Source organism: Elephantulus edwardii, unplaced genomic scaffold (genome assembly GCF_000299155.1).
Source record: "Elephantulus edwardii isolate Elephantulus edwardi_28Jun2011 unplaced genomic scaffold, EleEdw1.0 scaffold00098, whole genome shotgun sequence".
Lineage (NCBI taxonomy): Eukaryota > Metazoa > Chordata > Mammalia > Macroscelidea > Macroscelididae > Elephantulus > Elephantulus edwardii.
In genome coordinates, this window is record NW_006399848.1 from 660,085 (window position 1) to 682,899 (window position 22,815).

Sequence of the window (22,815 nt, forward strand, 5' to 3'; positions counted from 1 at the left end):
CGGCGTTAACCATGCATTATGTTTTATAAAATCAATCACTACTGGACCTAGCCCATCATTATCTAATCTTTTCAGGTCCCTGCTGGATCCTTCCCATTCCCTTCACCCCCTCCCTCCACCTACCAAATTGTGCATCCCTGTGGTTTCGCCCCTATCCATCCTCACCCGTCTCTCTACTCCTACCTCTTCCCCCCTTAGGTCCTCATACATGTTTTACTACTTATCCTTCTATTTTTACAATAATGAGCTTATGCAGTATTTGTCCTTAAGAGACTGAGCTAGTTCACTGAATATAATGCTCTCCAGTCTCTTCGCTTTTAAACAAACAACTTAAGGACTACTTCAATTTGCATGTGAGCGAAAATGAGCCATTTTTATTATCCCAAGCTGAGTTTTTAAAAATTACCTTTTCATGGTTACATAAATATACATGTACTTTTTATCACACAAAGTGCTTAATGTTAACATCAATGTGCTGAAACTTTCGTATCCATTTATAAGATAAAGTCATCTCACTAAGGGGCTATTACACTTAATGTTATTAAAAAGCTATCCTAATGATAAATTAAATAATCCATTATTGTTGAGTACCGTCAAGTCAGAATCTGCTCATAGCTAACTCTTTAGAGGTTAAATCAGTAAATCAAATGACTAGAGTGTCCATCTTTCTTCCTTGGAGCAGCTGATGGATTCAAACCACGTATCTTTCCGTTGGCAGCATACTTCTTTACCACTCAGCCACCAGAGCTCCCTCACAAATTCACTGTCTTATAGTCTCACAAATTGATTATCACTTTCTCAACTCTTCTCTCTGTATAAGAACTTGTGCATTTTAAAGAATTCTTCAACAAGCAATTGAGGACAATAAAAACAAGATTATTTTGTTAAAGGTCTAAATCTTGGACACCTGACTTCCTACCCTTTGTTCCATCTGAAAACATTCCAGGTGGACAGGGATGGCAGGAAGATGATCCATTGTTGTAAAATCCAGGATTGCAAGGTGGACAATCCCTCTTCTCTCCAGAAGGGGGCAACCTAATAGCATCTGTGAGGTCCTCTCGGCAGATTTTGGGCTCTATCCACTTATACATTATCTGTGTCTGCAAAAAAAAGAGCATGCAAATCACATAGCATACTGTATTCATTCAAAAATTCCAGTATCAAAAATGTTAAACAGTGAAAATCTAAACAGGTGACAGAAGAGAAGGGTTAGCTAAAAAGCTAAATGTTTAGCAAACCAGAAAAAGAGAAAGCTTTTCAAAAGGAATGTCCCCTACTCTTTAAAAAAAAAATTACATTCTAAACAACAAATAGAAGTTCTGGTGTCACAGTGTGTTGTGTTGCTACCCTAAAGGTAGTATACCTCTTGTGGCCCCATGGTTCAAATGCACCAGTACTGCAAGTGAGAAGCATGGTCAGTCTCCTCCTCAAAAATGTAGAGTCTCAGAAACTCAATGCAATCAGGAGAAGATGGACAAAACATAGGAAGGCTTAGTGGGATCTTGGGGGGACAGTGTGAAAGTAGACATGGCAAGGTGGTAGTTATTTGTTGAAGTACAGTATGCATGAGGGAGTACGTGGGGCACCAATGTGCATGGATAAAGCACAGTGTGCAAGGGTGGTTATATGCAAATCAATTTCTAAAAGTGGAGGAGGATAAAGGAAACATATAAAACAAATGAACACTGGATACTGGAGATTTAGAAAGAGCGTATTCTCCCTTTGGGCAGTGCTTGATTTGAAGCACTAAAAGTGAAGATCTGCCCTGGATACAAGCTTGTTAAAAGTAGAATGTGATGAGAAGCCAGAAATGGACCCATCTATCTATGGTCAACTGATATTTGAAAAGGAAATAAAAACTATCAAATGAAGAAATGACAACCTCTAAAACAAATGGTGCTGGCAAAACTGGATAGCTTCCTGCAGAAAGCAGAGACAGGATCCACATCTCACATCACACAAAAAATCAAATCAGGATGGTAAACCCAAAACCATTAAGTTTATAAGAGATAAACTGGGATCACGCTTAGATGGCCTAGTCTATGGTATAAAGAGACTACCAAATACAGCCAGAAATGCACAGTCTGGAGAGAATAAAATTGATGAATGGGACCTCCTACAGATTAAATCCCTATGTGCATCAAAAACATTTTCCAACAGAGTGAAAAGAAAACTGATTGGGGAAAAAACATTTGGATACACCATTTCAGACCAGGGTCTCCTCAAAAGTTTACAGAATCCTAGAGGGCCTCCACAAGAAAAAGATTCATTACACAGTTACAAACTGGGAAAAAGACATGGAAAGACTTTTCACAGAGGAAAATATTCAAAAGGCCAACAGACACATGAAGAAATGCTCAAAATCACTGGCAATAAGAGAGATGCAAAGCTAAACCACAATGAGATACTAGTTCACCCCAGTAACAGTGACAAAGTTTTAACAGGGTAGCAAGTAATAAATGTTGGAGAGGATGTGGTGAGAAAGAAACTCTTTTTTTTTTTTTTAAGAAAGAAACTCTTATACATTGTTGGTAGGATTGTAAAACGTTACAACCACTCTGGAAGGCAGTTTGGCATTTCCTCAAAAAGCGGAACATAGAAATTCCATCCCAGCTATTGCACTGCTTGGAACATACCCCCAATAAAATGAGAGCTGAGGCACAAACAGAGATTTGTACACTAATATTCATAGCAGCATTATTTACCATGGCAAGAATATGGAAATAGCCCAAATGTCCAACCACAATCAAATGGATTGAGAAATTATGATACATTCACATGGTTAAATACTACACAGCACACAGGAACAGGATTTTATAAATTACTATCTAATTTGAGAGAGACTAGAAAGCATTACACTAAGTGAACCGACTGAGTCCCATAAGGACAAATACTATATAAGACCATTATTGTAGAAATAGGTAACTAACTAGTAAGATGTGTATGAAAAATAAAAGGTGGGGGGAGCACAGGGGTGACAATGGGGGGGCATAATCATAGAGTCACACAATTTGATGGACAGGCAAAGAAATGGGAAAGTTCAAGTGTGAAGAACAATGTATACAAACTTTGTGGGTAAATCAGTATAAAATTTTTATTTCATTTTTTGTAAAAAAGATGTTGAACATAGAAATTCCATATGACCCAGCTGTCCCAATGCTTGGAATATTTCCCCAAGAAAATTAGAACTGAGGCATAAATTTGTACATTAATGTTCATAGCAGCATTATTCACCATCAGAAGAACATGGAAACAGCCCAAATGTCAAACCACAATCTAACGGATTGAGAAAATAGGTACATTCACATGATGGAATACTACGCAGCACACAGGAGCAATGATTTTGAAAATCACTACCTAACTTGGAAGGGACTGGAGAGCTTTATGTTAAGTAAACTAACTCAGTCCCATAAGGACAAATACTTATACAAATTATATAAGATCATCATTGTAGAAATAGAAAGATAACTAGTAAAATGTGTATGAGGATCCAAGGGGGGAGGATGGGAGCAGAAGGGGTGAGGATGGGGTTTAATCATAGGGTTGCACAATCTGATGAGTAGAGGGAAGGGTGGGTAAAGGAAATGGGAAAGATTCAGAGTGTAAAACAATGTATATGAACTTTCTAAGTAAACCAGTATAAAATAAAAATTGTCTTTTAAATAAATAAAAGTAGAATCTAATAAGTGAGTGTTGTTGAGACTTGGTTGAGGGGTAAGTTTGAATCCCACTCAGTAAGTAATATAAGGGAAGATTTGCCTTTGAATGGATTTGTGGATCCATATTAGATTTAAAAAAAAATACTGGTTTACTTACAAAGTTCGTGTAGCAGAGTTTTGATTGAAGAGATTCACATTCAAAAGAAAGACAAGCAGGAAAGGAGAGAAGGGGGGTAAGAAGAGATGGTCTTTTTATAACTTGAACAAGTTGTTTGGCTTCTGAAGCAGGGTAAACTTGGTGCCTCTCAGATCCCAACTCTAAGACTTGAGGTTGGAGTATGCTCACTCATAGCAATCATCTGGATACACAGGAGTGAAAGAAGGAAAACAAAAAATGCAGAAACGGGCTGAGCTTCGACATGTTCCTTCAGGGCTGCCCACATAACATGCACAGATGAGTGGACAAGCAGGGAAAGGTGGCTGGTTTGAGAAACAGGGAGCTGAGAGGACCCCTGGTTTTGTTGACTTGCCCTGGCCCCATGTGAGAGCGGGCTGAGTGAGGAAACCAATAGGTCTGGAATGCAGGGGGAAGTGTGGACTCCGGGGCTTGCAGCTGATACCTGTCTGAACCTAGACACAGATGACTGGGGATGAGTGAGGTGACCAGAACCCAACCAGATGAAGAGAAGAAGGTAATCCATGCTGTGAGCTAGGATATTTTGTTGCAACCTGATGGCTTGCTCTGGACTAGACTTTGCTAGTGGATGCAGATGCTCAAAGTTTCCAAGTTGAAACGAGGCTCCTTCAGAAAAAGGGACATGCCTGGTCCCTCAGAGTGCTGGTGTGATAGGGATGGGCAAATCAGAAATCGACCATCTAAAGGGGGGGTAACCAGGGATGAGGCAGGAAGTAGCTGGCTTACATGCTTTCACAAAAGTAGCTGTTGGTGGATTGACTGTAAGGGAAAAACCACACACACACACACACACACACACACACACACACACTCTATAAGTGAATAAAATAGAATGTACATTAAAGACTGTAAGAGCACCACAAAAAGATAAAGGTAAACAACTCAGGTGAAATATGGGCACAGAATATGAACAGACACTTCACCAAGGAAAACATTCAGATGGTGAACAAACATATGAAGAAATGTTCAAAATCCCTAGCTCTAACAGAGATGCAAATCAAAACAACCATGAGATATCATCTCAACCCAGTAAGAATAACAAAATTTAACAGAACAGCAAACAACAAATGCTGGCAAGGTTATAGAGAAACTGGAACCCTTATTCACTTTTGGTGGGAGTGTAAAATGATGCAACCACTATGGAAGGCAATATGGTGCTTCCTCAAAAAGTTGCAAATAGAAATACCATTTGACCCAGTAATTCCACTACTGGAAATTTACCCTAAAGAAACCATAACCTCTGCCCAAGCAGATATATGCACACCCATGTTTATTGCAACTTTGTTCACAATAGCAAAGAGTTGGAAACAACCTAAATGCCCATCAACAAACTAATGAATAGAGAAGCTGTGGTATATTCGCACAATGGTATACTATGCTGCATTGAAAACCAAGGAACTCATGAACTATTATACAAAATGGGTCACCCTGGAGGACATTTATGCTGAGTGAAATATATAAGTCACAAAAGGACAAATATTGCATAGGGCCACTGCTGTTAAATGGGACTGACATTGGTGTTGGGAGAAGACTGAGAAAGATGGGATAAATTATGTTGACTGCTTTGAAACAGATGAGGGAGAGAACTATTTAAAAGGGATATATTATTAGATATTATTATTATGACAGGAATCCAGAATGAAGGCTAAATAGTGGAGTGGACTGGGGGAGAGGGATTGTGTAACAATGAAATAGTATTTCTTTTACTTTTCAAAGAGAAGAGCAAACAGGGGGCAGGGGAGAGGTGGGCAGGAAGAACAGTGCAACAATAAATGAATGGAAATCTAAAGTCTCTGTAAATTTTCATTAAAATTAATAATAATAATAAAAGGGGGAAAGACAAAAAACTGTATTGAACACAATTTACATGTATGAAACGCACTGTACATGAATGATAAAAACATTAATTGAAAGTTATTTTTTAAAAGTTAATCTGGAGTCCCCATGAATCAATCTACTTAACTATTTGACTGCAGTGAGGTTTTCTGAAGGTACAGTTGGCCTTATACACACTACTCTCTTTATCATTCCATGAAATCCCTCTTTAAATATATATATGAGTCTAGCCCTTATTCTTCTATCCATACTCACTTTATTTCACAATTGACATAAGTTGGAGTAAGGGGCACTTCACTATTCTTTTCTTTCTCTTACCCACAGCATAGAACCATAAACAAGGAGTGACATCCACTTCCTAAACAACTTGCCTCTGAACTTTGATAAATATAGATGGTTTAGAAAGGCTTCAGGCCTTTTGTTCATAGGGTCTCTATGAGTCATGCTAGAAAGTAATCAACAAAACTGTGTGTGTGTGTGTGTGTGTGTGTGTGTGTGTGTATTTTGGAGATTATATATATATCTCCAACACAAAGGCACATGGTTCAAATCCACTTGTTGTTCCACAGAAGAATGGACAATCTTCTTCCATAAGATTTACTGCTTCTGAAAACCCTCTGGAGGGTCAGCTATGTCAGTTCTGATTTGTTAACACAACAGCATCACAATATAGATATATCAACTGAACGTATTTTCAGACATCACATTGAATCCTATTATTTCATAAGTAAGGAGTCCTGGTAATCCAATGATTAGGTGATTAGCTGCAAACCAAAAGGTCACTGGCTCAAAACTGTCAGGAGTTGCAAGTGAGAAAAGATTTGGTCATACGCTCCCATAAAGATTTTAGCCAAGGAAACCCAACACTATGAAGGAAAATATGAGCTGTCATCTGGCGCCATCAAGACAGTTCTGACTCATCGTGGCCCCAAATACAAACAGAACAAAACACTATTTGATCCTACACCATTCTCAAAATCTGCTGCCCTTAAAGCCCACTGTCTCAGCCACTGTGGCAGTCTGTCACCTTGAGGGTCTTCTTTTTCGCTGACCCTGTACTTTACCAAGAATGACCTCTTCCTCTAAGGACTGACCTCAGCCAATAACATGCTCAAAGCATGTAAGACAAATGGGTTAAATAAAGTGAGTCATTTTAAAACAAAACTGGCATTTTTTTTTAAAAAAAAAGACTGTAGACACAAAGGGGGGGGGAATCAACTCTTATATAAGGAAATGTTTTCCAAAAAAGATTAAATTTTCATTTAATTAAAAATATAATCTACTAAAAGTATTCTTTCCCTTAAAAGCAAATTCTGAAGTGATAAGTCTAATAATAAATCTGTAGAATCAAAACTAAAGGCAATTTGCTTTAGCTATTTCCAGTTAATAAAAAATTACAGATGGTAAACCCTTTGAGGCACTCACTTTTATCCTCAAGTATTCTCTTAAGGAAGAGTAAATGTTCCTCTCTGAAGAAGGACACTTAAGGAAATTACTTAAAAGGTGGCTGTCTCAACACAATCACAAATAACACGTGTTTTTTTTTCCTTTCAAAAGCTCTTTTTGGCACATTCATTTTACAACTTCCGTCATGGTTCAATTTAACCAGCCACTTCACCCATCTGCCTCTCTTACCATCTTGAAAATAATGGTCACTCCTTCTGGGCCTTTCTAAAGTGGCTGAACAAATAAATTAGATCCTGTATCCAGAATCTAATGCAGTTACTTTTCAGCTCCCCTGAGAAAAGCAAATAAAATTGTGATAATCTAAGCAAATGAAACACTGTATTTGGGGAAGGGGGCTGTTTTTTTAAAATTCTGATTTAACAATATATAAAATAATTCTCATACTCAAATCAGTTCATTCATTTTCTAATTTTTATATTTCTAGGAATTGTACTAAACTCCCAGTAAGTTACTGCGTTTTGGGGGATAATGGCTTCCCACATGGGAATAAGTGTCATGGCTGGGAGACTGAGCACTAATTATTGAGTTTGGAGCACATCACGTCACCTTTAAGCACTCTGGGAGGTAGGCAAGCTTCTCATCACATTTACAAGAGGGAAAAACTCCTGATTAGCACTGGTTAGAAATTTGCCGTAAAGCCATAAACTGCTATAGGAATTGGTACTGCCCCTCTTCAGAGAGTTTAATGATGATAAAAATTGGAAAATGTACAAATACAACTTTTCTTCATTAGAATAAACTAAACTTCAACAATTCAGAAAACCTCTGCCACTGTTAAACTTTTTTAACATTAAGCATTTCTAAGTTTCTATTCCCAATGCTCAATGGTAGAAGTTTCGTTTCTTGAGGCTCTTGCCCCATGAGGCAGACTGATTCTCTCCCTCTCAAATGGAGACAGATGCTCTTAAGTCTGGCTGGCTGGGGAAAGAGAGTAATTAATATTAATGACACTAAGTGCCAGATGGCTCACAGTACAGATAAAAACTCAACTATCAATCCACTCTTTGACAAGTTGAGATAAAATTATGAAGTGTTTTGTGAAACCAAAACCTTAATAGACCAAAACTAACCAGATTACTATTAAGATGTACAGAAGAGTTAGTGTTATAGCTGCATTAAATGATAAAATTCACCTAAAAACTGTAGCACTATCATTTGGAAGCTGTTGCTTTTAACAAAATACAATTCTAGATGGAAAGAATCAAATTCTTGACAAACTTTAAAATGGGACATGTACATACATAGTCCAGTGTAAAGTGGTAAAAGACACTGCTTTTTAAAAAATCAGTTTTTCTAAACATGGCATTTCTTAGTGGAAGTTTTGTTCTGAGGGCCTTAAGTAAAGGTCTCTAATCCATAGTTAAGGAAATATCTGTTGTTAAGTGTTTTGAAAAGGAAAGTTAGACCATTTTCTGGCAGATTAAATAAAATAACAAGAATTAAATAGATATATGAGTATTATTAATAACTTTTAAAAACTCAGATCTGTCATTGTTAATGCATATTGCACTGGAGTGCCGAGAAGCCAAAGCAGAAGAAAGAATTCAAGATAATAAAGAGCTGAACACAAAATTTCAAAAGGCAGCATGAGATGACAAAGCAAAATATTACAATGAAAAAAAAGTGCAAGGAGCTAGAATCAGAAAATCAAAAGAGCCGAACTCAGCCTTTCTTAAGTTCAAGGAACTGAAGAACAAATTCAAACCTCGAGTTGCTATAATTAAGGATGCTTTAGGCAGAATATTAAATGATCTAGGAAGTATTAAAAGAAGATGGAAAGAGTATACAGAGTCACTATATCTAAGGAATTGGCAGACACAGAAAAATGTAATGAAACAACATATGAGCAAGAGCCTATGGTGATAAAGGAAATTGTTTAAGCTGCTTTGAAGGAAATAATAAAAAAATAAGGCCCCAGGAATAGATGGTATACCAACTGACATATTTCAACTCACAGATGCTGCCCTGGACGTGCTCACTAAGATGTGCCAAGAAATCTGGAGAACAACCACTTGGCCAACTGACTGGAAGAGATCTATATCTGTTCCCATCCCAAAGAAGCATGACTCAACAGAGTGTGGAAACTATAGAACAATATCATTGAGTTCACATGCAAGCAAGATTCTACTGAAGATTATCCAAAAACGACTGGAACAGCTCATTAGCAGAGAACTGCCAGAAGTCCAGGCTGGGTTTAGAAGGGGTGGTGGTACTATGAATATTGTAGCTAATGTTAGATGGATCTTAGCTGAAAGCAGGGAATAACAGAGGAATGTATATCTGTGTTTCATTGACCATGCAAAGGCATTTGACTGTGTGGATCATAACAAACTTTGGCTGACTCTGAGAAGAATGGGAATACCAGAACACTTGATTGTGCTAATGAGAAACCTATACTTGGACCAAGAGACAGCTGTCAGAACAGAGCAAGGAAACACTGCATGGTTCAAAATTGGGAAGGGCATATGACAGGAATGTGTCCTGTCTCTGTACCTTTTCAACCTGTATGCAGAACAAATTATCTGAGAGGCTGAGCTCTATGAGGAGAAATGTAGCGTCAAGATTGGTGGAAGATCTATCAACAACCTGCGTTATGCAGATGACACAAACCTGCTTGCCAAAACTGAGGAGGACCTGAAATGCTTGCTGCAGAGGGTCAAGGATTGCAGCCTTAAATATGGATTAAGGCTCAATATCAAGAAGACAAAGATTCTCACCACTGGGCCAACTGACAGTATCAGGATGGATGGTGAAGAGATTGAGATTGTTCACAGCTTTAGTTTGCTTGGCCCCACAGTCAACATTCTTGGCACCAGCAGCCAGGAAATTGAAAGACGAATTATGATGGGCAAAGTGTGCGGATAGAGACCTCTCCAAAGTACTGAAGGCAGTGGTGTCACTCTGGAGACTAAGGTGTGCTTGGTACAGTCCATGGTTTTTGCAATCACTTGCTATGCATCAGAGAGCTGGACAGTGACTAGGGAGGATAGAAAGATAACTGATGCCTTTGTGCTGTGGTGCTGGAGAAGAGTATTGAATGTACCATAGAAATGTACTGCTAAGAAAATGAACAGGTTCATCTGAGAGAGGGTTAAACCAGGCTGCTCCTTGGAGGCAAGGATTCTGAGGCTTTGTCTGACATACTCTGGACATGTTGCAAGGAGGGACCAGTCCTAGGAAAGGGATGTCATGCTTGGGAGCGTGGAGGAGCAGCACAGGAGAGGAAGGCCCTCTATGAGGTGGATTGTTTCGGTGACAGGGGTAATCGGGGTGAGTGTGTCAGAGATAGTGAGATTGGCACAGGACAGAGCGGAGTTTAGGGCTGTTGTACATAGGGTCGCAAGCGACTCGATGGCATGTAACAACAACAATGTATATTATATTGTTATATTAAGTGATGAAGCTGTGCTGCAATCCCAAAAGGAAATGGTTCAAATCTACCAGCTGCTCTGTGGGAGAAGGATGGGCAATCTCCTCCCGTGCAATTAGGTGCCTCTGAAAAACCTGCTGGAAGGTTAGCTATGCATTGATTCCGACTCAGTGGTACACAACTACAACAATGTTGCCTGTTACAATCCTTCAGAGGTCCTCACTGAAACGCACTATGGTTTTCAAGACCAGCTTTTAACGGCCAAACCAAGCGTGTTTTAAAGGGCCTACCTACTTACCACTCCTCAGAGGCAAGGGTAATGAAGTTTTGCCTCACATACTTTGGGCATGTTGATAGGGCTATTCCTTGGAGGGGCGCATCATGCTTGGAAAGATAGGGCATCAGCGAAGGAGAGGAGGACCCCCAATAAGATGGATTGACACAGAGTGGGTGAATGGGCTCAAATATGTCAGAGATGATGAGGATGGCACAAGATAGGGCAGGGTTCGGAGTTGTTGCTCCCAGGACCTCGATGAGCTGTACTCCACGAACAGCACACAACATCAGAAACAAGTGCCTTAAAATTTCATTACTTTGTTTTTCATCAAGTTCTGGCTCCATCGTTTCTGGGCCAGCAAGCTATTGCTTGCTTCCGTATCCTTCATTAGTCTCTCCTTTAGTTATTCACTATATTGCCACACTGTGCTGGATTTCTCCTTCAAAACTATACTCAATATTTACATCTGCCCTAAAAGCATCCTTAGCCCACAATTTACTACATACCGCATCCACTTGGACTGCTTTCTGATGGTTTATGCTTTTTTGCTGATTCTCTGTTTTCTCTGTGACTCAAACTCTACGGACATGTAATTGACTCACAGCTCATTCTTCACAGGGTTTCTAACGCTGAAAATAGCATGGAAGGAGACTGCCCATCTTTCTCCTGCAGACACCCTGTTGGCTTTAAACTACCAGAGAAATGTAGCTTTGGGGCCACCACAGCTCCCTGCTTCCCTGTAGTTACCTCTTTATTCTTTTTTCAAACGCCTAGGGGTCTAGGTTTTCTTCTTTTATGCTGCAGACAGTATGAAAATGTAACATTGTGCTGGAGGTGCTAGCCAGGACATTTAGGGAAGAGTTTCAAAATTAGATGGTGTGGCTGCACAATGTTGTGAATATACATTTGAATTGTATTTTATATGGATTCACTGTATGATGCAAGAATTCTATGTCAAAAAAGCTGTTAAAAGCAATTTTAGAAGACTGGAAAAATTGGAGCTCTGGTGGTTTAGTGGTAAAGAATTGTGTTGCCAAGGCAAAGGCCTGTGGTTCGAATACAGGAGCTGCTCTGGGAGAGAAAGACGGGCAATCTCTCCTGTGTAGTTTACTGTCTCTGAAAACCACTGGAGGGTCAGCTATGGATCAGTTATGACTTGATGGTATACAACAACAACACCAACAACATACTGGAAAATGTTTACTTTAAACAAATCCTGAAGCCCCTAGTCACTGCAAAATGCCAGGTTGTATTCTTATCATTCTAATTAACAAAGACAGGCTCTAAATATGCTTAACTATTAGTATTTTATGCTAATACTTAAATAATACTTACCATAAGTATGTAAGCTATATAGAAAGGAAGATCTAAAACTCATACACCTTTAGACCTATATTTGTGTATTTTCTACCTTCCCCTTCTGCTATATAATGCATTGTTGTTGTTAAGTACCATTAAGTTGGAACTGACCCATAGCTGACCCTCCAGCGGGTTTTCAGAGGCAGTTAATCATACAGAAAGGGACTATCCATCCTTCTCTCACAGAGCAGAATATGGATTTCTTACCACATTAAGCACTTGAAAGAACTTACAATAGTGGAGATCACTGAGAGGAAAGAAAGAAGAAGACAATATTATATCAAATCACTAACACCCTCTCTATGATCATTGTGAATTTTCTAGACACAAGTATGATATTGCATAATCCTCATTCAAATACAATAAAAATCTAGTTTAGGGAATATTTTCATTATATCAAAGATCAAGATTCTTAATAATGATACAGTTATTGTTGTTGTTATGTGCTGTCAAGTGTCTTGCAACTCATTGCAATTCAATGTACAACAGCCCTGAAACCTGTTCTATCCTGTGCCAACTTTACTGTCTCTGAAACACCTACCCTCATTACCCCAGTCACTAAATCAATCCATCTCATCAATGGTCTCCCTCTTTTTCTCCATCCCTCAACCCTTCCAACCATGATGTCCCTCTCCAAGTACTAGTCCCTTCCTGCAACATGCCCAGAGTATGTCAGATGAACCCTCAAAATCCTTGCCTCAAGAAGCAATCTGGTTTCATCCTTTCTAGGAAAAATCTCTTTGTTCTCCTGACAAGCCATGGTATACTCTTCTCCAGCATCACAGCTCAAAGGCATCAATTCTCTATCATCCCTAGTCATTTTCCAGCTATCTGACGCATAACAAGCAATTGCAAAGGCTATGGTCTGGATCAGGCACACCTTAGTCTCCAGCCTGATGTCATTGCTCTTCAGTACTCTGGAGGGGTCCCTGACAGCCAACTTTCCCAATGCAATTCGTCTTTTGATGTTTTGGTTGCTGGTACCAAGACTGTTAATCATAGAGCCAAGCAAACTGAAGCTGTCAACAATCTCAATCTCTTCACCATCTATCATAATGCTACCAATCAGCCCAGTGGTGAGAATCTTTGTTTCCTTGATGTTGAGCTATAATCCATATTGAAGGATGCAGTCCTTGATCTTCTGTAGCAAGCGCTTCAGATCCTCCTCAGTTTCAGCAAGCAGGGTTGTGTCATCTGCATAATACAGATTGTTGATGAATCTTCTTCTAATCCTGATGCAAAATTCCTTCTCAAACAGCCCAGCCTCCCAGATAATCTGTTCTGCATATAGATTGAAAAGGTATGGAGACAGAATATATCCCTGGCAGACACCCTTCCCAATTTTGAACCATGCAGTGTCTCCTTGCTCTGTTCTGATGACTGTCTCCTGGTACAAGTACAGGTTTCATATAAGCACAATCTAATGTTCTGGGATTCCCATTCTTCTCAGAGTCAGCTACAGTTTGTTATGATCCACACAGCCAAACGCCTTTGCAAAGTCAATGAAACATAGATAGACATTCCTCTGGTACTCTGTGCTTTCAGCCAAGATCCATCTAACATTAGCTACAGTATCACTAGTACTCTTCTAAACACAGCCTGCACTTGTGGCAGTTCTCTGTTGATGTGCTGTTCCAGTCATTTTTTGATCATTTTCAGCAGAATCGTGTTTGCATATGATATTAATGTTATTGTTTGGTAATTTCCGTACTCTGCTGGGTCACCTTTCTTTGGGATGGGAACAAATACAGATCTCTTCCAGTCAGTTGGCCAGGTGGTTGTCCTCCAGATTTCCTGGCACAACTTAGTGTAATATTAATTTAAAATTCATGTAGTGCTGAAAAAATAATGTTATATACAGTAAATAAACTTTTTTTCTTACTTTTTATTAAGGTGACTTTAGTTAAGAAAGGTTTAGGTACATATGACCCACCAATTCCACTGCTAGGAATATAAAACATAATTGAGATACAAGAGATTTGTACACTGATGTTCATAGCAGTGTTATTCACAACAACAAGAAAATGGAAGGGGCCAAAATGTTCAGCAACAAATAGCCAATGCACTGAGAAATAGTGGTATATTCACACTATGGAGTATGATTCTGCTTCTTAAGGACATATATAAGACCATTATTATAAAAATAGAAAAATTACCAATAAGATGTTTACCAAAGTCGGAAGAGGGAAGGGGAGAATGGAAATGGACAAATTTTGAGGTTGCCGAGTTTGGTGGGGAGCACAAGAAGGTGAAACAGTTAGGAAAGATCCAGTGGGGGACCTGAAAAGCTGGGGTAAGGGTAGGCAAGGATCAGTGATGATAATTTTATAAAACACAATGCATGGGAATGATCATGGGAAACAGTGTGAATGGGAGAAAGCACTATGTATATAAATAAAGCACAATGTACACAACTTTTATATGCAAACCAATATAAAATGAAATTTTTGAAAAAGAAAAATTTTTTAAAGTGTAGCTAAAAACATTATATAAAATTCTTTTTCAACTCATCTCAGGAGCAGATGTCTATATAGATTTCCCAAACACAGCAGTATTATTATACTGCTACTGTAGAAGCCTCTGAGCTTTAGAGTTAACAGTTGTTAGTTGCTTGAGTTGTTATTCTTACTGAAAGTAGCAGGTGTACTTCTAACCATGGAAATTTTTTACCTATTTAAGTTGGCCTTCCTTCAAATTTTTCTGAGTCCTTAAGTATTTACCATAAAAACTAGAATGTACTCGGTCTTAAGCATACAAAAAGAAAATTCTTTTATAGAAATTAAGTTTAAGGACTTAAGGGTAAGACTCATTATTATTTAAGTATAAAAAATGTGTAGATTAGAATCTAGGGACATAAAAACAAGGAAAGAAAGTAATAAATTCACTGACAATTATACATATTATTGCAAATATATCATAAAAATGAATGTCATTATTTCAAGAGACGCAAGCATACATAAGGAACGTGGCAAAGCAGTCACTTTAAGGTCAGTGCGTCTCCTTACTAACTGGCAGAAAACAGTACTGGAAGAATGGCAGGTCAGGCAGCGGTAGAGAACATGTGGACACTATCTACACAAAAGTCAGTTTATACGGTAATTATTTTGCATTTCATCATACAGTTGCATAATAATCTTTCATAACTCTTTTTGCATAGGGCTGCATAGTGTTGTTTTTTTAATTGACAAACCCTACAAATAACCAAATAATTAAAGAAAAACTACAGAGTATTTCCATCCTGTGTCACCATGCATATTAAGGCTATGTTCTTCCTGATGTTATGATTTCTGAAAAAGTATAGCTGTTAAAAGCAGCAGTAGTGTTTTAGACACTCATTATGTGTCAGGCATTATGTTCCAAATTTTCCATTAACTATCCCATGTAAATGGCTTGCCTCCGGAAACTCTATGAACCTGGAGAAAGGATGAAAGTCACGCAAGTGTCGAGGACTTTCGTTCATAGGGTTGCTATGAGTCGCTTACAACTCGACGGCATTCAACAATGACAACAACATCCCATGTATTCTGAGAGCAGCTTTATGAGTAGACCATGACGTTAACCCCACTTTACAGAAGAAATCATTGAGGCTTACTAATGTCAAGCAGCTTGCTCATAGCACTAGTAAGCAGTAAACAGGCAGGCAGGTTTCAGAATTCAAATACTCAAATCTCTCCTGTTATCCCTAGCAAACATGTGTTTTCATCAGTTAAGTTAATCTTTTATAAACAAGTTCTAGTTTACATAAAATTGGGAGGCAGACTAACTAAGATGGAGGTGAAGGTGGCGGGACACTACCTATATGTACCTTTCCTTCTTCATCGCAGGGAGTATGGATCTGGAAGTAGTCTTTAGTGGTGCAGGGAGGGCGCTCCGTACACTCACTGGATCCTTCCTCTACAACATAAAAATAGATTTCAGCAATGGTCAAAAGACTGCAAATCTAAGAATAGGAAAAAAGAAACACAGTTATAAAAAAACCAAACAATTAAAAATTTATAAATAACATTGCCTGATTACTTTCATTAAAACTACTAGTTCTAAAGCAAATGAGAACCTACATTTTCTTTTTCCTAAAACCATCAATATTTTCATGATGCACATGCTCCAAACCACAGTTTTTCTAAGAAGACATTCGATTTCTTCCATGATCACTGAGCATTGGAAATTTGGAACAAGTTTAAAGTTCCTAAGTATATTTCTGTACTAGTTAATAACCTAAAAAACACATTACAAATTGTTTTCAATTATTCTAAACATATCCACAGCAGCCATCTTTGAGAGGTAGAACAGAGAAAATGATAAAAATGGGGAAAGTAATGTAGAAGGGAAGTCATAAATTTTTACCCGTTGCAAATTGATTTGTTTCAGCATTTTGGTGTCTGGCCCACTGCTCATGTCACACTCCATGTGTGACCTTCAAGAGGATGAAGACACACTCTGCAACTATAAATTCAGAAGGAAAAGAACAAAGAGTGCTAACTGGTTATCACTAGCCTCACCTGAGAAATGGGAGTCCTCTTCACATTTTACACATTCTCGGGCTCCTTTCTCAGAATAGGTGTTTCTGGGGCACACCTGGCAGTTGAACGAACCTGGCTTGTCACTGAAAGTTCCTGGCTTGCATGGGAAGCATTCGGATGTGTATGCCACACCTGTGTGATGAGAAAAATAGAGAATTAAGAGGAAGATTTATGGCCAACAAGGAGATGTGCACCTACCTCATCCTTCTACCCAGCAGTAAGAAGAATACTAACAGTACAAGTACACTCTCCCATTTACTAATTCAACAAAGAGAGAATTAATGTTGCACAAAGAGCTGGTATAAATACTGAATAAAACACTTTCAGTGGAGCAAGCAATTAAACACTTGATTGAGATTTGATAAAGAGTAATAAATATACAAACTGAGGGCTGCTGAGTCTCGGAACACTATTCCACTATGTTGAAAATGGGGTAGATTCCAAGTTCCTCTTAGATACTAAAAGTTTGTTCTCTGACCATGTGGGGCCTACGTTCTTTGTCTTCACTGCTTATCAAGCCACACGTAAAACCTACCAGACCTGAGAAGCGGCTTGACTTTGCTTCTGGTTTGTAACAATGGCCTTTGCCAGCAGATAACCTTCTGAATACTGAGTTAACATCACAGGAACAAGCATACTTAGATTATATTAGATTGTAAACCAAATTAGACTTTAATTTCACAAGTTATAATTAGATAATAAGCCAAACTTCAATAAAGAAGACGTACTGTTTAATTAAAAGTCTTCCTAACGGAGTATGGACCATCCAGAGCATATACGCCATCTTCCCAGGTCAACAGTCAGCTGCAGCCAGAGAGTCACAAGAGGTTTAAGAGGCAAAGGCAGGCCAAGATGCCTTCTTTGGGGGGACTGTAAGAAGCTTTACTCACATGACAGTTAAGCTCCTGGCTGCTAAGCAAAAGGTTGACAGTTCAAACCCACTCAGACACTATTGTGCAGCAGCAGTTCTACTCTGTCACATAGAGTCATCAGAAATAAAAAACTAACTCCATGATGCCTAACAACAGCAACAGGGTGGTACAGCAGTTAAAGGTTAGCTGCTAACTAAAAGACTGGAAGCTCAAACCTATCCAGCAACACGAGAGAAGAGAGACCTGGTATCAGATCCCTTCAAGATTAACAACCTAAAAAACCCAATGAGGCAGTTCTGCTCTCTCACATGGGGTGGTGTTGAGCAGAAATTTTACCAGATGCCACCTATCCACACGGCTGTAGCAGAGGCATGAATGTGTAAGTGCACGTGTATTGTTGCTAATTGCCATCAAGGTGATTACAACTCGTGGTGAACCAGTATAGGACTGGCTCAATACAGTTTTCAAGGTGCCCTCTCAGATGCAGATCATCAAGCCTGTCTTTTCACTTTTGAGTAGGTCTGAATTGACAAATTTTTTGGCTAGAAGTAAACACTTAACCATCTGTACTATCTAGGGGCACTTACGGGTACATATGCATGTTGTACATGAAAGCTCACTGACTGGTAGAGTAGACATTTCTCAAATGAACAGCAAGATTTCTTTAACACAGAATCTTTTACTTAAGGACAGCTAAATGCTTCAGTATGCTTGCTTTTTAAATACCGATTAAATAGTTCCCTTCAAGGTTACAAACACCAACCATCAGCATGCCTAGAATAAAACTAGACTGTCTAGATTCTCCTGGTTTAAATCTCTACTTCTGTCCTATTAACCCTTGAGCAACCCAAGACAACACTTTAATAAGTATTTTATTTTAATCTAAGAGAATATGAGTAACTATTTAAACCAGGTTGGTATGAATACCTTCAATGGTAATATTTTTTACCAATACAGGCTTGGCTGCCTTTGAACCCATAAGGATGCCTGTAGTTCTCCAATAAAGTATGTTTGTGCCTGATTTCAGCATTACCTGTCAAAGGAAATAAGAGAAACTCAGGTCACAGAAACTACAATACTTCCACAAATCAAAGCTAGTCACTTATGTAACTTTTCAAAACATTGTCATGAAGTGCCATTCATTTATACCTACAAATTTAAATCCTTCTGAAGTTCTTCCAAAATTCACATTTCCTCATAAAAGAAATTGGCCCAACAAAATGCTAGTTAAAATAACTGCAAAATATAGTTTAAATAGGAGAAGAAATTAAAGTTCAAATTTAAAAAAGAGAAAATTATGTTCCAACCATCTGCATGAAGTATTTAGGTTTCTATTAGAAAAAGTGTCACTGATGAGGGCAAAAATCACACAGTCCACAGATGCAGATGCATAAGCTGTAACTATTCATCAATAGCATTTGGAACTTCATAAGCAAAAAGGCACCAGAATGAGTTCACGTCATTTGAAAGTATTTAATACACAATGAGACAAAGAGAAAATAGAATTGTTTTACAGATGGTTGGATTTAACTCTGTGACTCCAGAACTGACACTAATATTTAATTTTATCATCCCAGTAGTATTTTTCTAGTTACAATTCAAACCAATTTTTTTCTAAATTTCTCATTGGTTCTATGACTTGACAGCACTTAACAACAACATAGAGAGAGCTCTGTTGGCCTAGTGGATAGAAAGTTATGTTACCAAACTTAAGATGGGTGATCTTAATCTGTAGCCCTCTGGCCTGGTTTTAATTGTTTTTGGTCAAACATTTTAAGTAGTATAGCACTTGTCCATTTACTGTACAGAGGTAACCTGTGGTTGCTGTGATGCTAAACACTGTGACACTGATGTATCAAATGGGATAATAGTTACCCATGGTGGACAGTGTTTGCTGGAGCTCCCTGATTAAAACAGGCTTGGAAGCAAGAGTGACATTCACTTCCAAAACAGCTTGCCTCCGAAAACTCTATGAACATGGAGAAACAATGAAAAGTTATACAAGTGTTCAGGTCTTTAGTTCATAGGGTCACTATGAGTCATCCACAACTTGATGGCACTTAACAACAACAACAACATTTGTTCAAGTAAGAGAATCAATGTTGAGGATTTCTTGCTTTCTCATCTATGCTCTATTTTTTATGTAGTCTGTAAGCCCAAACTATACAAAATTAAACCATCTTCAGCCACTTCATCCTGCCATAAGTTAAGTATTGCATTTATTGCTTACCCTTATTTTAAGTGTTTTTAAGTGAAGAAAGCATTATTTTTTGCCAAGGGATACCATTGAAGCTCAGACTTACTGGGTATCTGGGTGAATGGATTGTAAGACTAAAAAACTTTGGGAGGAATGTGTTGTTGTTATGTGCCATCGAGTTGGAGCAGAGTCATAACTGACCCTCCAGAGGGTTTTCAGAGGCAGTAAATCACATGAGAGGAGACAGCCCATCTTTCTCCCATGGACCAGCTGGCGAATTTGAAATACCTGTCTTTATGTTGGAAGAATCTTTATCTACTAGGTCACCAGAGCTAAAAAATATTGTTAAAAGGCATCTTGTATTAAGCACCTAAGTTACAACCATAAAATCAAGGACCGTGGTTAAAAATTTCAATATACCTGGAGGCACTGACTGCAGTAGGCCCTTCTCATATGTTACCTCATTTAATATAACTATTCCATAAAACTATCTCTATTGGTAAAAATGAAAAATAAAGACTCAAGTGATGATATAACTGGCCTAAAGAAACATTACTTCAAGCCAGAGCTAGAATTTAAATCTGTATCTCACTTCAAAGAAACAGTGCTTCAAATAATCACAACTGCCCCCCACCTCTGTCGAGTCAGTTCTAACTCACTGCTGGCCCACCATCAAGTTTCCAAGGCTGTAAGTTTTTATAGAGGGGGACTGTCTCTATTCCTCCTGAGCTATAGTTGCTGGATCCAAACTGCTGACTTTCTGCTATTATACCGGGCCACCAAATAAGAAGAGATACATGAAATCACTTTACCTAATAATTCTCTTCATTAGAAGCATTAAAAAATGTCCTATAAGCATAGGAACTCAATGTGATCAACTCATAATGTGTTACTGTAAAGTTGGGACTGACTCATAGCTGACCTTCTGGTGGGTTTTTGGAGGCTGTAAATTGAATGGGAAGAGACTGCCCATATTTCTCCTGTGAAACCACCAGTAGTTTTAAACTGCCAGAGAGGCACTATCTTTGGATTAGTCACACCAACTTTCTACTGACTATGCCTATGTGATCGAAGAAGGTAAAACGGTGGTCAGTGATTAGCAGGAAGGTCAATGAGGTCACAGGAAGCAGGGATAGGCTCCAAACATGGAAAAATGCAATGATAATCAGAGCTGACCTTTAATGGAGACAAACCTCAATAAGACAAGTTTTAAAAAAAAAACCAACACTCAATAGGGACAATACAAAAAAGTCTGATGAAAGAAACTCAAGGCTTCTTCCCGTTCTAAGCATCATTTATTCTATCACATCCAGCAGGCACATATGTCAGCCTACATACTCAGAGGATTTGAGTATCAGTTCTAAATAATTACTTTTTCTAACATCCATTAGAGAGAAAAGTGGATACTAGGTAAAAGAGAAAGGTGGGTGTTAGAGGGAGTCTCTAAAATTGACTTGAGTAAAAATTCTTTGGTGGTTAAGAAGGAGAGAGAGAGAGAGAGAGAGGGAGGGAGACTGACTGACTTACGGAATGAGAGCTCCATTCTCCATTGTCTGTGAGTTTTACCCACTTATCCATGGTGGTATCCATCTCCTGACACTGGTCATTCTGAATCTGTGGATTAAACAAAAGGGGCCCAGTAACACTTCTTGAATAATGGCTTTGATAGAATTCTGTGTTCAGCAGAGTTGATTATAAAGTTTCCTTTCATAGATATATATCTCCACATACACATTAAGCAATGGTCACGAGTAATTCTCAACAAGGATCTCTAAAGTCATAGTGAAACAGCACATGACTGAGTGGTCTTAAGTAAACGATCTTCATTACATAACACAAAGGCCAGCCCCTGCTAAAGAGGATCCAAAATGAGAGACACGGGGGAAGGGGAGGAGGGGGGCAGGGTGGGACAAGGACCACTGACAACACATGTGGGAGAGAAAAAGTTATTACAAAACAATCTACTCAGGTTATCACAATGTTTTCACAGCTTACACTCACCAATAGGGCCCAAAGGTACAAAAAGAATTAAGGTTTGTTTTTTTAATATTTAAGGCAATCAAATTTTACATTAATAAATCCACTTCCTAAACAACATGGATTTATATAAAAATTACAACTAGCTTGGAAGCAGGAGTGGCATCCACTTCTGAAGTAGCTAGCCTCCAGAAACTCTATGAACATGGACAAATGATGAAAGTTATACAAGTGTTCAGGTCTTTTGTTCATAAGATCGCTATGAGTCGTCTACGACTCAACGGCACTTAACAACAACATAGACAGAGCTCTGTTGACCTAGTGGACAGAAAGTTATGCTACCAAGCCAAAGGTGGGTGATTTTAATATGAAGCCCTCAGGCTTGGTTTTAATTGGTTTTGGTCAAACATTCTAAGTGGTATAGCTTTGGTCTGTCCATTTGCTGTACAGAGGTAACTCAGGGCGGCTTTGATGCTAAATACTGAAACACTGATGTGCCAAATGTGATTAATGGTTGGTGTATAATGTTCGCTGGAGCTTCCCGATTAAAACAATCTTGGAAACAGGAGTGGCATCCACTCTCGAAATAGCTTGCCTCTGGAAACTCTATGAACATGGAGAAATGATGAAAGTTATACACATGTTCAGGTCTTTCATTCAGAGGGTTGCCATGAGTCATCTAGGACTCGACAGCACTTAACAACAATAGTAACAAACAACATGCCTCTGGAAACTCTATGAACTTAGAGAAACGACAGTTATAGAAAGGCTTCAGGTCTTTTGTTCATAGAGTTGCTATGAGTTGTGCTCAACTTGATGGCAATCAACAACAACACAACAATTAAATGAAATATTCTTAGTTTTCAATTCAACAGAACTGATCAGAGAGAGTGTAGGCAGGTTATTATAGTGAAACTAAAATTCCCAAATTATTATTTGGAGATAAATTGTAATCCTTCATCACACAAGTTCAGAGGAATATACCTAATATTTTTTAGCACGTTATCACTTTGAGTTTTCCTAGTAATTTCTCTAAAAGGCCTGTGAGTTAAATCTATTAATGTTGAGTCAATTTCAAAGCATAG

The 22,815-nt window shown here is 38.5% G+C and overlaps 1 protein-coding gene across 2 annotated transcripts in view; it reads right to left on the reverse strand.

Annotated features, from left to right (window-relative positions):
- KIAA1324L (KIAA1324-like ortholog) overlaps positions 1 to 22,815 on the reverse strand; it is a 206,170-nt gene that overhangs the window by 51,237 nt on the left and 132,118 nt on the right. For both annotated transcript variants that reach the window (XM_006891439.1, XM_006891438.1), the window contains 5 exons: positions 21,281 to 21,367; positions 18,484 to 18,589; positions 16,664 to 16,816; positions 15,970 to 16,058; positions 920 to 1,100 (listed from right to left, as the gene is read on the reverse strand). In XM_006891439.1, coding sequence (XP_006891501.1) covers positions 920 to 1,100; positions 15,970 to 16,058; positions 16,664 to 16,816; positions 18,484 to 18,589; positions 21,281 to 21,367 — 616 coding nt within the window. The remainder of the gene's footprint in view (positions 1 to 919; positions 1,101 to 15,969; positions 16,059 to 16,663; positions 16,817 to 18,483; positions 18,590 to 21,280; positions 21,368 to 22,815) is intronic.